Raw genomic sequence first — 17312 nt, 5'->3', positions numbered from 1 at the left:
CTTTCACGAGCACTCGCGAGGCCGCGGCTCTTTTGCCTAATTCCCCGAATGACTCGTCTCGACGCCTCTGCTCGCGTTACGCTCGCGTTCCACGATTGTTTGCCCGATCTTTTTTCCCTGTCGTTCTATTCCTTTCGTTTTTTTTTCCTGCCGTGTTTTGCGTTTCTCTTCTCGTGGAAGATGATTTCACGCGGTTTTTACGCTACGTGGGTGTTTTATGACACGGGTTGACGATGTTGATCGAGGGATCTTTGTTTTTGACCGCGGATCCGATTTTTAGGTTTGGCTTAAATTTTGGTGAGTTAGGTTGATGTTTATTTGTAAGTTGTATTTTTAGAATAGGTGCTGTACGTTTTAGTTTAGGTTGTGTAGGTTGTACTTTTAAAATATAAGATCGTAGAATGGTAGAGACATCGTAGAATAATCGATATAAATGTCACTGTGTCATCTTCGCTACTCAAAATTCAACGCGATAGATATTGAGATGAGGTGCACGATACGGGGCCTTGAAATACAAAACACATCGACCATTTCTTTTTCTTTTTTCCAAACGTAAAAACTTTCAATTTCGAATTTCGTAAACTACAGAAGTTTACTTGCATAGAAGAGAAAATCATTTGTTTAAAGTCATATTATAAATATTAATATTAAATAGCAACAAAATATATCTTTTTATGGTTCTACTCTTGTTTCCAATGTTTCTCATAATGTATGTACCATTTCCAAGTTTTCCTTCAACCAGTTAATGATTATGTTAATCGATATTTTATTCCCTGTCACATAATAATTTACCAGCTAATGCTATTGGTAAATCACCTTTATCATTGCATGATTTTTCATCAAATTGTATAATCAGAAAATTTATAATTTGTAAAATTTAATCTGTTTTATTGCCAGACTTGTTAACATTCAAGTGTATTTATCAATGCTTATGACTTGTAACTTACGTATGACTTATAAAATTTCATTAATAATATCAGTTCGAATTTACAAGACCGTCGTAATAATCAAGATTTTACTGTATCTACAATAAACGACCAAATGTAAAACCTAGAACAAACATGAATATAAAACGACTGAAATTCAAAGACCAAACCAAACTAAAATAAAAATCAAACTTAACAGGTTTCTCGTATGTCGAAAACGGAGGAAGCAAGGAAACCGATATAACAAGAATATTTAAACATCGTGCACTGGTCTCTCTCTTTCCTGTGCGAACGTCACAGAAATGTCTACCCGTGTTGTGCCAGAGCTGTTGGTTTAAGCGCAACGGGGATTCCGTAAGAGTCCTTTGTCCTTCCTCGATCCCAGTCAGGAACACCCTGGCCGGTTCGGTTCGCATAAACGGGAAACGGGTTTCAGTCAGAAAGAGCTTTGGTAGTTCAGCGTAAAAGAACGGTGCTTTGTCACGAGGACAAGCAGAGCAAAAAAAAAAGGAAAAAATAGAAGAGGAAGAGAGAAAGAAAGAAGAAACGAACACACCTTTTTTCAATCGGTCTCTCTTCTGCTAAAATAGTTCGGACGTTCCTCTTTCTTCTTCTTCGTCTTATCCTTTCTCTTTCCAACTTGCTCTCTGTTGCAAGGAGAAGGAGCGAAGGGCAACCAAAAAGCTGATGTTAGGCGAATGCAAATAAATGCGCATACGGAGGACCGACCATTCTGCAGCGTGCTTCTAATGTTTGCCCAATGCGGTTTCGCTGTGCATGCTTTTCGGATTTTTGCAGGGAACACTTGGCTCTTTTTTAGCAGGAACTTTTGGAAAAAAATTTGCCAGAGAATAGAGTGACTCTTTGTTGGTTTGGAGTGGGTTTTTGAAAGGTTTGATTTGTAAGGGTTGTTTTCTCCAATCTTTTGTCAACGGTATGTCGTAGAATATTTTCGAAAGAATAAATGGAATTCGTTAAATTAGCGGGTAGTTTTCGTGTACTCGAGCGTTTTACACTGTTGGGAACGACATATTAATTTGTTTATTAGTGGCGATAGTAATCGCGTAAACTTGCGTTTGAACGTATTCGGTATTAATTTCTCTTTAGGGTCTTAATTACGGTATGCTGCGTTTGTATTAGATAATAAAATTCGTAGATCAATAAGTACAATTGCAATAAAATATTATCTGATATTTTGATATGTGGTAGCAACTTAACGTTAAATTGTTTTATATTCCATATTGTTAATTATTATTTCAATCTGAAATTACAAACAGTGAATATATAATAAATTTGAATATAAATGTCTATGAATATGTGAAGAAGTAAAATATTGCCTGAATCGGAAAGTAGTATATTCTGTTTCGTAAAAGTGGATTAAATTTTTAATTTCACTTAACATGTAGCTAAAATATTTATTATTTCACGTTGTAAAATTTCAAGCGAGACGTGATCAACTGATCGAAGTGGTTAATATGTAAACCACTCGGAAATTAAACTGATCAATTACGTTTTCTGACAAGTGTTTATTTTTAGTATCACAGTATATAATTAGCGTTTAATCCTTCAAAGATCGAACGATTAATATTGGTGTAGGAGGGCACTTTGATTTTTATATGTTTATATGTATATGAACTTGCGAGAAACGAAATTAATCTCTACTCTTTGTATATTTCTAGATTTCGTTGCACAAGAACATAATTAATGTACAGTTTTCAAGAAAAAGACGACTTATTTCCATAAATTTATTCATCATAAGGAAGTGGCATAAATAATAATAAATTTTAAAGTTAATGAAATAATTTTCATAACATCATCGCTATCCTCTACTTTTAATTTATACGGCTGGCCAATGTGACTTCCGAACAGTTCGTACATTAACTTATAATACATAAATAAAACAGCTAAAAGAAAAATTAAATTTGTAAACATACAATTAACATGCAGTTCTCATAAAAACAAAAAACTATACCAAGTTTTAAGAACAACTTATATCATCCAAGTATGTACACATATTTGTACGCTTATAAAATATTCGATAAATCGTCAGGAATACTTCAAAACAACTCGATGTTTAATCAAAATAATATTAGAAAAAACAAGTCGATGCTCTAAATTCTTTTTAAATAGCGTCGCCCCGGTCACGCTTGATAAAATTGCATTGCATCGGTTCTGATCAGTTTCATCCACAGGTTTGGCGCGAGGATCGAAACGAAAAAAAAGAAGGAAAGAAAAAAACGGGGACGGTAATTAAATTTCATTACGCGATCACTCGAGACAGCAGTAGGAAAAACACGACAGCCGGCCTATCGAAGGTCCCGTATTAAACGTTTGAGAGCCGCTGACCATAGTGATCGCTGTTGGCTTTGCTTTCGAAACCTCCACCCCCTCGATCGACATTCGCAACCCCTCCGCGGAGCATGGCAGCGAGCGCCGCTCGCGTTTCATTGTTGTGAACGCATGCAAATTGCGATCCCGGTGCCGGGACGAGTATCAATTCTAACAGGATTAATTCGAGTGCAGTCATTGTTTTTTGCGCGTCACAAAAAGCCCACCCCTCTTTTTGCAACGATGGCCAGCGTTTAGCCTCGTTTCGAACAATATCCAACCCGTCTGGTCCGGCCTAGAGTCTCTACCTCCCCTGCGGGAAAGAAATGCCGGCTTTCGAAATTGCGATCAATGAGTTGCAAAATAAGGCTTGAGCGTGTGATGGATAGTGGTAGGATCGTTTGTGATCGATTCGAATGTTTCTCGATTTATAGTACTTTTTCTTTCGTATTTTCTTTTTTTGGAGAATAAGAAAAAATGAAATGGTGGATTTGTTAGATTGTGTGCAAATATTTTTTATGAATTAAATGGTTGTAATTGAATGTTTTTATAAAATATAGAAAAAATTAAGTATAATATATTTGGTACAATGTGATGATATAATATTTTTATTATGTGTAATAAAATATTTCTTATGAATAAAATGAATGTAACAAAATATTTGTGTAATTTGTTGTTGCTTTTATAAAACGATTCTATAAAATGCTTCATATCTCATTATATAAAGTGATTTCATTAAGTGCTATAAAATGTTGGAGACGGAACGATGAGATGTATTTTATTTTTAAAGAAATATTTTAAATATAAGAGCACGGATAAAAATCTTGGACATAATAGAAATAATAGAGATCTTTTCCTCGGCAAATATTTTGATCCTCTTGTAGGTAGTTTTAAATATCGTTTTGAAGACGAGAATCTTTTTTAACATTTTTTCTATTCTATAAAAGTCAGGATAGTAGAAATGTCAATATAATTTTAACGAAATCGAAACTTTTGTGTTTCAGAAAGATGATTTTACCGCAATTAGTTCTGCTTTGCGTCAATATCTTCCCGAGCGGAATACACCATATATTTTAGACATCGATCTGGACTTCTTCAGCACTAAAAATCCTTTCAAATCTCTACATGATCGTATAAATCTCTACGAGAAACTCGCACCCCTCTACGCTTTCAATCGGCCTAACTCAACAGATCCTGAGGTGAGTACACAGAGATGCATGGCAAATCATATTACTTACACTTGCTTTGTTAAAAAAGTGCAATATTTTTATCTACATACGTACCATCGTTCGTAAGTAATTAGAAGACTTAGAAAAAATTGATTTATTAAAATCTTCAACGTTATTTCGTTTGGAATCATAAAATATATAAAACAACCCTATCGGGTATATACTTTAGAATTAAATTTCTTCTCGTTATAATCACTATAATTACAAAAATATTTATATAATTTTTATTCCGTCGCTGATAAATTTTAATATTTTCATTATTAAACGCCTCATTGTGTTTCTCATTCCTTGGTCTCGTACATTTTATAAATGAATACATAATTCAAACTGTTTTTCGTTTAGTTAATAATCTGGATGAATTATCACGTTCCGTATGAGATTAACTAGCTATGCTATTTTTAATATCAGATTAACCAGTCCTAATACTTACGAGCACGGCTGCATGTCTATAGCTTTATATTACATACACGTATGTCTTGATAATTTCACAAAACGATCGCATACAAAAGTATCGTACGATTCCATAAAAAATCCGTGCACTTAAAATATCGGACCTACATCATTCGATCTAATGATTAACATACCTCTCTTATCACTTCCTCGGATCAATTAATTTTATAAACGCGCAAATAGCTTGCAAAACACAAGATACAGGTCTACACGCATACTTGCATAAATTGTACCGTGCAACCGTAACACTGGTCCAACAGCAAATTGACTTCACAACTCACCTAAACTGAACAAAAAAAGACGAAAAAGTATAAAGGAACAGGGTCTGAAACGCGATCGGCGCGTTAAACGCTGCCATCTCGTATCAGATCGGTCGGAACCGGATTCGAAGAATGGGGGGTCCCACGATTTAATTGCGGCTACGTCGAGAGGCAAGACGCGAAATCCCTCTCTCTTTCTCTCTCTCCCTCTCTCTCTCTCTTTCCCACTCTCCTAGATGATCGCTCGTAAGCCAAGCCAGTTCGAACTAGAGCTGAATTACACGGTGAACAACGAGCCCCTGGGCCAAAGACGGAATTTCGCGATGCTGAGAGCCAGCTCATAGAAGAGAGACTAAACTAGTAGAAGGAGAGAGAGAAAGAGAGACAGAGAGGGTGGCGGGATATGTACTGGCAACGAGCGGAAGATTTGCGAATAATTAGGTGGGCCGACAATAGCCGGGGTCCCGTAGCAGACCGGATACACAATGTGGCCTGCCACCAGCGGGATAATAGACAGAGAAGAACGACTCTATGGGGTTTTAGGATTCGACGGACATAATGGCACTGGCCCATTGTCTACCTAGCTGCAGACTGCCAACATCCGCTTTCGAGGGCGGCTACGTCGGCTCATCTGCATGCCAGCCTTCAACCCTTCGAGTGTTTGGTTTCCAGCATCGTGGATGCAAATTTCTATCCTCGCGGATCCATCCTCTCGATGTTCGATTGCCATCGATCACGTGAAACGGTATACGCTACGCTGTACCGGAGGTACCAAATCGCCATTGTTCTTAGAGAAAAGGAAATGGGGTGGGTGGTGATTTCGTGGTTATACGTCTAAAATCGGTTTAAAGTCGCTCTCTGCGCTGTTGGTTCTTGCGATTTAGGGGTCTGTATCGGAGAGGATTTCTGATGGTTTCGATATATGTATCGGCCGGATGATAGGTTTTGATAGGATCTTTTGGTTGCTACCCATGTTAAAAAACTTTCTAAATATCATAGAAGAATATATTGATATTATTCTTCTCTTTTTTTTATTTAATAATTATGATATTCAAATGTATTAAAGTAATTAAACTTTTTATGTATAATGTACTGTAGGTAATCTAGGGTTGATTCATTTTCAACAAGTGTTATTTTCAACTGCTCTTGTTCTTGGATAAGAGGAAATGATTCGTTGGTTGTATGTCTACACTGAGTTTAAAGTTGTTCTTTACGGTATTAATTCTTGTGATTTTCTACGGATCTGTATCGAAGATGATTTTAGATGGTTTCGATATGTCGGGTAATAAGAGTTTCTATTAAAATTGTTTGATCGATGATGGTCATTTAAAATACTTGGAAACTTGTGAAAGAGTGATCACAAAGATTCTAACGAATTAGTAATCATTCTTTATACGAAACACGCTCATCTTAAGAAAATTTCATCTATCTTTTACGAGTTTTCTTCGTCAACCTCATCAAATCGATGCTTTTTGTTTGCAAGACGCTATATCTTAACATTTTAAGAAAATCGCTTCAGAAAAACTTGATTCATCTTCTATAAACTTCTTTCATTTACATCATCAAATCGATACTTCCTGTTCGACAAATTTCTCTTGATATCTTAGAATAATTATCTCCTGGAAATATGGTGCAGTCGCAGTTGAACCTTTTTCATCTGCACAAAAGATACATCTCGACAATCAAGCATAGAATTTTTCTTCCGTTAAACCGTTTCAAGATCTTCAAACGATACCAAACCGTAGCACGGAACGTTCATAGCGATCGTTACGGATCCATGTCACAATGCACGATCTTCCAATTAATAATTCACGAAGTAAATCAGCGAAACCGTGACTCGTCCATTCATCCGACAATCCTTCAACTCTCCTCTGTACCCGGGTACTTCTCACGAATTTCCATGCGATCCCTTGGAGCGTACCGCGACCCACTTTGTGCGCCGATCCGCAAACGTCGATCCGTCCGATCCACGACTTCTCACGAATTTCCATGCGACCGTTCCTCCAACGAGCATTCGTTCGGATCGTCTCGATCGTAGCCAAGGAAAAAGATATCCGTCCTCACCGTGGGATTTTCAGTGGCAAACCCGCAACGAAATATCGTACGACGTCGTTATGCTAATTCGCCCGGTCCGGTTAAATGTGTGCCAGCTTCTGGAGCTGGCTTTGGAAAAAGAGTTGGACCCTCTTTTATGGGCCAACAACGCGGACTCACCCGTTCATGCTGTTAGCGCTTCTCGTGCATAAAATCACGCGTGCAGAGACACGGACGCGAGTCTGTCCGCGTGTGCACGCACGGTAGATGCCTCGCTCGATCTAATGTATGCGGGCACGCCGTGCTACCTGTCTTACCCTGAGAACTCGACGCCGCATTGTGATTGTAATCGCCGGCTCTGCAGGTCAGCCCGCGGCCTAACTGGGGTCAGGGTCATTTCTGAATTATTTAAATTACGCAACCCGCCCTCCTTCCTCGGCAGACAAGTTTACAAGCGCGTGTGTATGCTCGCGTATATGTACAGGGCGTATAGTAATCGAAGAAGGTATAGCAAGAGGTAATTTATGATGAAAAAAAAAAATAGGTCGAAAATGTTGGATAGAATTTTTACGTATGGTGCTTCGTTTTGGAGAAAAGCGATTTCGATAATCTGCTCGGTACACGTGTGTCGATTGTGACATTAAGTTTTAACTTTCTACGTTGTTACGTTCTACGTTTTTACGTTCTACGTTTCTACGCAATTCTGTCTACGTTGGTTTTATTAAACCAGTAATGTATTATTATATGTATATTTACTGATAATAATGGGAGTATTAAGAAGAATTATGAATTATGAGAGTAAAAGAATTAAATGATACAGGTTACTACCTGTACCTTTACAAGGACTGTATGTATAAATATTATCATCGATGTGTTTAGGACACTTTCTAAGTCGATAAAATTGATCTTTAAACATAATACATAGCCCTACCTTATTTCCGAAATCGTTCGAGTCGAATACGATAGAAGAGACTTATAGCACTGATCAACTGAAAGTATTATAGCAATATAATATAAACACGAGCAGAAACAAAATTTGTCAAGTTGAAAAGAATTAATACATGTGTACTCGACGGAAATTGAAAATTGTTTTGCTCGAAGACGAAGCCTAACAAACGAAAACATTATTTTACATTTTCCACTTATTTTTTCCATGAAGAATTATCCTTTGCTCACTTGTGATTCTCGGACACCCTGTATATGTGTGCAACGCGACAGCGTCCGCTCTATCTATTGTTGTACAGTAATTCATCGCGAGCTAAACGAACACAGGGGCAGTAGAAAGGTGCAGAAAGAGGGGTAGAAAGACGTCTAAAGAAAGAAACATGGGGAGACCTTTAGTACGATAAGGAACCATGGATGGGATTCGAAGGTGCCACGTTTGATGATTCTTATTCGTTGATTGATGATCAATGTCGATGAGATTCGGGCAGGATGTTTATGTGAGAAAGAATTTTCAAGATGTAGGGTATAGATGGTAGGATTCTTTGATTATGGTAATTCTTTTTTGGGATGGAAAGGAGAGACGGGATAGGAATGTTGTTAAAGGGGGATTTAGTGAGCAAGGTTGCGGATGGGGAGACGGAAGCGAGTTTTTGGGTCAAGATGTTGGACGGATTAAAGGTATGTTTGCTAAAAATGAAGTTCGTCGTGTTACATAGCTGCAGGATTTGATATAGTTTACATATGAAATGCAAAAAATACTTTTATCCGGTGCATATTCTTAGACATAATTCTTCGACATAAATATTTCGCAATGAATAATGGGCAAATAATCGAAGATTGTATGAGTTATAACAAATTTATTATAATACTAAAATGTTAGGATAAAATTTTATGCTTAATCTGTAATTGAATAAAAAGTATAAAATATTTACGCAAGTTTCTAAAGGAACCCCCGCCATATTTACTATTTAATACAATTTATTGAAGTATGATTCTTGTTAAAATTAAACATTTTACTATACATGCAATTAATTGACATTTTCCGATTAACATCTTCGATCTACGAGATGAAATCCACCAGGTCACCTCCTCGAGTGTACCATTCATACTTTCAGCAATTTTCGTATCACTTTTTATAAATTTAATCTCGTAAAGAAGAAATTTAACCTCGTAAGAAAATCGCACGAACGTTCTAATTATTCATAACGACCAACGATGAAGTTTTCATACTTTTACTGTAAATCTTCTTAACATATAATATTCCTCGTTTGTAATAAATTTCTTCTTTATGTGGTTCGGTACAAAAGAAGCGTAAAATTTAATAAGTTATGTTATATAATGTTACATGCTTCCTGCTATCACATTCAAATTTTAAAGACATATCATTTCGTATGCTCCAACGCTTAATAGCGGGAAGAATCTTTTATAAAATTTTTCCATGACCTCGTGAAAAATCGTTTTGATTAAATTATAAATATCAGGTCATTCAGGATCTACGGTTGATCGAAGACGCGTTTGAATATCAATTGATCGGCTTATCGAGGTTGATCGAATCCTTTCGGTACCGATTCTTTTTCTCAGGATGGAAGTCGCGATGCCCCACCGGGATCCCAACGAAAGAAGAAATGACACGAGCGGGGGGTCCAGTATGCAAAACGGGCCCGTTTTCCGGCCTCCCTGAATATTGATGTGTAGCCGGCTATGCAAATGAGCGTGAGAATGCAGCTCGTGCCGGATGGTGACGCGAATAGACGAACCGGAAGTAAGCCAGTACCCCGCCTTCTCCCTTCTTGTGGCATGCCCTTTCTTTCGACGAGGTCGAATTATAGTCGTTGACTTTTCTTGCCGGTACGAACCTTCCAGAGAGTAGCAATGCGATTTATTAAAGCCGTTCTAGCTTTTTTCCCACTCGATGCACCGGAGTGCCGTTAGAAGTGTGCCTTGTTTGCTTAGTTCGTGATTAATATCAAGCTATTATTGTGTAAGATGGAACATACGCATGTATACCTATAGGTTATTTCTACTGTGTCTTTCCAGCCTAGACGTCATTGACGTCTCCCTTCCTTTTTTCCAAAAAGATTGGAGTTTTTTACAAATAAAATTGTTCTGTTCTGAATTTTATTATCCAGGTACGCGATTAATGTTCAATTACGTGATGTAAAATCATATGGATGGCGATGGTAACCCTTTACCTTCTGAAAATGTTCTATGAACTGTTATATTCTGTTGTAAAATATCGATATTATATCATGGAAAGATATGTGTTTGGCAGTCATCCCCTTTGTAATATTACGCAACAGTTACATAATCCAACGTGAAATTTCTAGCTGCTTTTACAAAACTGTATTAAATTCACTATCGTCAACAACTCATGTTAAAAAACGAAAAAAGAGAACTTTTTAACTCGATCATAGTGATAACGCTACCTCTAAGCTGTCTAAAAGGAACCACGCTAAGGTACATCGACCTACATTCGTTCGTTCCAAAATAACGAAACACATAGGAATCGTTTTCACGCGTAAATCGTTATCGGAATTCGTGGAGCAATAACGGCGAGTCTCGTAGAGGATTTCGTCTCTTCGGGGCCAGCCTTCGGCTCGTTCCACTTAACGACGTTCACCCCGTTGAAATATCTGCATGAGGCTGCGGCAATACGAAGCCTCGAAACAGGACGGAGATAAACAACGTGGAATTAAATATACAATAAAGCGTGCGATCCTGGACAGCAAAAGGGCGTGGTGGGGGTGGAAAAGAAGCGAAACTGCTTTACCGGCTGCACGTTCTAGCGGCGACATTTCAACCTCCCCCGCCCCCACACCATAGACTGGCAACCGCCCGCATAAATAAATCCAATTGGCTCGAATAAAATGTACGAAACGAAGTCGCGCCAATGGCCGGGTATGTATTTTATTTTCTCTCGTTTTCCTTTCCACCCCGTGTCAGCCAGCCAGCCAGCAACCCGGCTGTTTCCTCCATCCCCTCCTCTTAGTCTCTCTCTCTCCTTTTCTTCGTCCTCCTTCACAGCACACCGCTACATCGACTGCTCTGTCGTAGCGGCACAGTAGGATAATTCAATCGTGACTTTTCACGGATTTCCCATCGAAGGAAACACGCCAGTTACGCGGCGGAAAGTATTCGTTTTCTCGTCCTCCTAGACGTTCGTTCTTTAAAATACTCAGGAAGGTTTTTCTCTGCTCGTGGTTATCTTCGTTTCGTGCTCGTCTCTTCCTCGATGAGTTTCCAGGCGTCTGCAAATGGCTGAGAGGTTTTTGATGTAGTTCGCGTTGATTCGGTGGCTGATGGCCTCTACGTTTTGTCTAAATCGTTTGTATGGAATTCATCTTTGCGTTGAAATGGTTAATGCGCGAATGATTATTATCTGACTGTAGTAATTGATCTTTTCTAAGTATATTATTCAGCAGATTCGAGTGGAAGTTCAGCTTCTTCAAAATCATAAGCGAGCTTACCATACGATAATATGTCAACGTTGCTGCTTTCTGTTATTCTTGGGGATAGTTTTCGATTTGCAACTTATACTTGTTGAACATTAAGCTGAAATTAATATAAAATTGGTAATCCGAAATCCGTTCAACAACGCAAATAAGAAGTTAACGTGATAAAAGTTAGAATTTTCTTTTTCATTTAAAACTATCACTACCCGTAAAATAATTGAAACGAATCGTACAATGTAAGGTTTAAAGCTTCCTCTTGTTCGTCAAAATTCCTATTTCCTGTCCGTAATACAAGATAAACTCACTTCATAGATATCCATACACTGACGTTATACATAAAAATACGAATGTTTCGTATCGCAAGAAAATACCATAGCCGTTTCCTTCAATGACCCTTCGTAATCACGGAACACACGAGCCTCTTTAAAACGGCCGGACGAAAACTGGATCACGCGGAGGGAAGATTTCTTCATTGGCAAGGGGAATCTCGTTGAGGTAGGTCACTCTCGTAATTACCTTCTCTCACGGAAGTGGCCCGCGTGACCCTTCTCAAGGTCGTTCCTTCATCCCCTACAATTAAGCCCTCCGACAATTAAATCGATAAAGCCGCGAAGGCGCCCTTTATACCGCTGTTACCGCGACATTTATGCGTAACAAGCCTTACCCTTTCCCCTTCCACTTCTCTGTTTTTACGACGAACCGCCGAAATTGCAGCACGTCGTTAAGATCAACCGTCAATCCTATTTAATAACACTTTGCCAGCCTCCCCGCGCGTAATTTTCGATCGAATATCACGATCTTTGAGAATCTAATCGAAGTAAGATGGCAAGTTAATAATGGAAGATTTCAATGCGTTTCTTCAGGCAAAAATTATTCGCAACAGATAATTTTGGAAAACTGTGGGGTTGTTTGAATAATCGATTGGTTTGTTTCGATCGTTGAAAAATTTAACGATCGATTTTTAGAACTTTGTGATGGATTTATAGCGGCTTGAAAAAAATTACCATTATAAGTACAATATTGAATTTATTATAGGATTTACATATCAATTAATTAGCTCCAATTAATTAGCTACGTTAAATTTCGTATCGTCTTGTAGAATCTTCGTGTGATTATAGAAATATGATACTATGAAAATGAAATGTAAAAAATCTAATAAAGAAGAGTCTTCGTGGGAAAATAAAGGTATGTAACGGTATGTAAATTTAATTCTCTTACAAATATTTTTTTTTTTTTTTTTTGCCATTGCATGGTCTACAGATAGATAAACGCAATTAATTTCTTATAACAGAACGTGAGTAAAGAAGTGTTGGAAGCAAAAGGTAGGATTAGTATTGCATTGGTAAGAATGTTATGTCGATTTTATTGTGAATGCGAAGTTGTCTTTGAAATGAAATTGAATAGATATTGTTTATGGAAGAAAGGCTGACAATACATGTTGTATTTCATTGTTAGGAAATCCAAGTTAACAACGAGTAACCAAATGGAATACACTTCGTTCCATTGGTGGAATTAAACGATGTCGATGAAAAACTCGTAAACGCAAAACTGTCATAAACCATGTTATGACTAGTTTTCTGTGGAACTTATAATGTCGTAACTTTAATCGGTGGAAATAACGTTTCATCATTAGAAAGAAATTAAAATATCTCTATTTATGAAATTCAAATATTCAACTGATAAATAAGACCATTAGTCAAGAGAAAGTTATTGCACAAGAATTGGTTATTAAAGCCGCTGGTCGTTAAACACCATTTAAAAGTAATTTAAGAAACTATTCGCTTCTCACCTAGTATAATATATTCCTCATAAAGATTACAAAATATTTCATAATTACAATACTTCCTTCGTTTCAAAATACCGTTTTCCTTTCGCTTTCCTTTCTCTTTTAATACACTATGATCCCTTTTAATAGTTCCTATACGAATGGAGACCAAGCAGTTTTGAAATTTACCGATTAATGCCACGTCGCGGGACTGTCCCTTTATTTGGCCATGGGATTGAATATATTTTTTCTCGCCGTATCGAACATTTCAAAATCGATTGCTTAGAAAATTTCACAGATTCGTCGGGTAGCTTTAAGAGATTTAGTACGAAAATAATCCGCATATTCTTCGTTACGAAAAATAAAATTCCTAACTTCCGTTCTCTTATCGTTAGTTCTATCATCAAAATATGTAAAAACCTACTTTCTAAACCATACTCTACTTCCTAAAAAAGAATCAAATTCATGCAAACCCCTAATCAAAAGTCAAACGCACAAACAATCTAAAAAGTCTCTGGCATGTTATCAAAGATCACCAAAGAGGGCCAAGGTTTGTTAACTCTTACCCGGACAACGAAACTGATAAGGGAGCAGGAATATTTGGGAAAAACCGGATAAGAACCAACACCGCCATCTGTTATGGCTGATAAGAACGAGGGGTTTCTTCGCAGTTTCCGGATAAGCCGCACAGACCGGGGGTGACGTGACGAGCGACGCCGACGCCGACGCCGACGCCGACGCCGACGCCATGTGTCCAAAATGGCCGCGGATCGTTAAACGGTCACGCGCAAGCTCCCCAGGGGTAGTGGGACAGAGGGGGTTGGTTTTAGGGGTGTCCTCGCTTCTTAATAGGATCGAAGAATAGTTACGCCGTCAGATCCACGCAGTTGCGTGAAACACCGTTTCAGGATGCGTTTCCACCAGTAATTGTACAGAGAAAATGACTCAGAACCCTTTTGACGTCTCTCGCTTTGGTATACCGAAGCTTCCATTCATGCGAATACAAGGAATACTACTTGCGAGGCTTGAAATTGCGCGTTATCTGATTTTGTATGGATCGACATTTCGAAGATTGTTTCTTTTTCTCGGTCTTCTTCTTTTTGTAGAATTTTGTGTTGCTTTTATGTTGGACTTTTATTGGATGGATTGGATAATTTTATATTGCATGTAGAATAATTTTTAAGAAAAGGGTTAAAGAAAACTAAGAGGCTGATGTACATTGATGTACATTTGTTGAGAGGATAATATGAGAGTTTTCTAAGAACTTTCTAAGAAATTATGTAAAGAAAGTTTCTTCTTTTTTCATTTCCTATCTTTGGAGGTATTTCAATTTTTTCAAATGAATATTAACATCGATTATCGTATTGTCTTACTATATGAAAATTATTGTACTTAAAAATAAGATACAGAGAGAATAACGATTGTGTTGAGTAATAAGGTGCAAAAAGATAATGAAATGATCATTGCATTACAACTCTTGGATTAAACATTTGTAGCTTCTTTAACACTTGACTAACGTTATAATCGACTTCGTTAATTGACGTAAAGATTGTTGCATGATCGCTTTAATTTACAATTAAGGAAATAAACGATAGAAGTCGCTTATTTGAAAAATGACTGAACTTAAAACAGTCACAGTATGTACATTAGTACGTGCATACGTTAATTGTAATTGTATAGTACGTGCATCGTTTAATAGACCTGAAACTAGAGAGAACTGAAGAGACATTTTTAATAAACCCGTCCGTTTGAGGAATAAGCTCAATCAATTTTTACCTCTTTCACGACCATGTTTACCAGACGAGTTGCTGATTTTTTTGCATTCTTTCAATGTTCGCTGAGATTCGAGGCAGACAGCAATTCATTACGCGAGCAGCCGGCAAATGGAGAACTTTCATTTCGAGGATAATAGAATACGTATATAGATACGAATATTAATCGGCTCGTACGCGCAAATACCTATTAGCAAACATCGCGGATATACCGTTTATTGACGGCCGAACAAGCTCTCTCAGCGCTTACACATTGTTTAATCGTCGAAATATAATACGTATCCATAAAGCCAAAGGGTGAAGCTTCGCTTTCATTGTCCCTGTCGAATACCTAAAAATCGAATTGTCCCTCGTGCATTGAAAACGAGCCTTGAACAAACGGTCTGGCTTTTAAAGTAAACGATCCGACACCGGAACGTGAAATTGTTTTATCCCGAAACTTGGAAATCTTTTTCCCGTTATATCATTTTTCAAAAAATAATGATGAAATATTATCGTGAAATATGATATATATATATATGTATATATATATATGACAAACTCTATATGACTGTGTAATAAAATAGCAAAGAATTCAATATGAGTAATTTAAAAAATAGTTATTCACAAGACTTCTCGAGTTTCTGGTATCAAACACAAAACGCACGCGTAATTTCAATTTTGTATCAGAAATAAAAATGAATTTGAAATGTGAAACAAAATTTATAGCGTGGTATTTGATTATTTCCCCGAGCCTGTCTCGGGATACGCTGTTAAAACATTATTTTGTAAGTGTGAAATGTCGAATATCTTGCGGAATATCTTGAGGATGTTTCTAAAGATTTTACGAAGAAATAGAAAACTTTTCTTCAAAGTACTTAAATCTTTCAGAGTTCGTAAGTATACTAATTTACCATTACTCTCCTTCTTTCTCCATGCACTGATAAATCCAAACGAAAATGCATTAATTAATAGGAGACGTGACATTTCTTCGATTAAACGAGACATTCAATTAATAAATGTGGAAGAAGAAATTGAGAAGTGTAATTTTAATCGCCATCGATCTAGTTTACTTACGGGGCGTTATCAAAAATTTCGGTTGCTATGCCAAAAATGCTTCCAATTCCAAGAATACCGTAGCGAAAGGGTCAAAGGAATTTCACACATACCACTTCTCTTCTATATCAATCTTCTGTTGTATCATTCGCCAACTCTCGTGAAAGCAACATTATTCTTCGTTTAACTATACTCAACTTGGATTTTGCTTAGTACAATAGAATCGAACATGCAACATTTTAGAATTGTTAGAAAGATGTTTATTCTAAGATTAACAGCTATACCTTACGAAGCTCTTGTCTGAAAATCGATATGTATTATACAGATTCATAGAAAATATAGTAGAACTTTGTTTGAATCCATTAGGGTATAATAATTTACGTAACTGAAGTTATATGTATAGTATAACAAAAGTTCACTGATTCTCTGCGAAACGTGATCCTCTACGAGTGATTTATCGATCGTTCGTATAATAGTTCATTAGAGCACGAGTTCATTTAACCCGAACGTTACTCGACATCGCATTTCGGATATAATACTACAATACGATGCAGGTAATGTAATATTGAATTGCTGCAAATATATTAAAATAGCGCTCATCAGATAGAGATCCGACTGTAACGAAAGTTCGAAAATACCGCGCACCGCAGAGGATCGATCGAGCGTTGTCTAAAATTTCGAGCAAAGTTTAGGAACAAAAATCGAGGGACGGTTTGTGAATCTGAGAAACATTTAGAATTCTGACTATTCTCGGTGCAATAGTGTTGCCAACAAATGGCATTGCAATAATCTCTTCGCGTTATATCGCGACAAGACATCCAACGATCGTTTCGCCTTAACATTAAGAGACCGAGTAGCCGCGATCGTCGTCGAAAGTTCGACGACCGGAAACACGATTGTTCGGTAACGACCACCCAACGTGTAAAACGATGTTTCGATGACGAGAAAAAGTTCGCATTCGAAATTCTCGGTAACAACAGTCGGTCGGTGACAGAGAGCTGCTCGGTCGAATTATCATGTAAGCAACGACGCTGATGCGCGTTCCACAGGCCTCGTGGCATCGGAACGGAAGTGAGCATCGGAGATCCGGAGGGAGAGGTGTCCGCGGGGTTCGTT

General features: G+C 37.5%; 1 protein-coding gene across 1 annotated transcript in view; it reads left to right on the top strand.

The window, feature by feature from the left end:
• The window catches only part of LOC100742801 (UPF0489 protein C5orf22 homolog), a 432798-nt gene that overhangs the window by 106145 nt on the left and 309341 nt on the right, over positions 1–17312 (top strand). Inside the window, exon 2 of the mRNA XM_033323305.1 lies at positions 4259–4453. Coding sequence (XP_033179196.1) covers positions 4259–4453 — 195 coding nt within the window. The remainder of the gene's footprint in view (positions 1–4258; positions 4454–17312) is intronic.

Source organism: Bombus impatiens, unplaced genomic scaffold, assembly GCF_000188095.3.
Source record: "Bombus impatiens unplaced genomic scaffold, BIMP_2.2 scf_0899, whole genome shotgun sequence".
NCBI classification, from domain to species: Eukaryota; Metazoa; Arthropoda; class Insecta; order Hymenoptera; family Apidae; genus Bombus; species Bombus impatiens.
The sequence above is the reverse complement of the archived record's forward strand: the minus strand, read 5'-3'. Positions and strand labels throughout refer to the sequence as shown.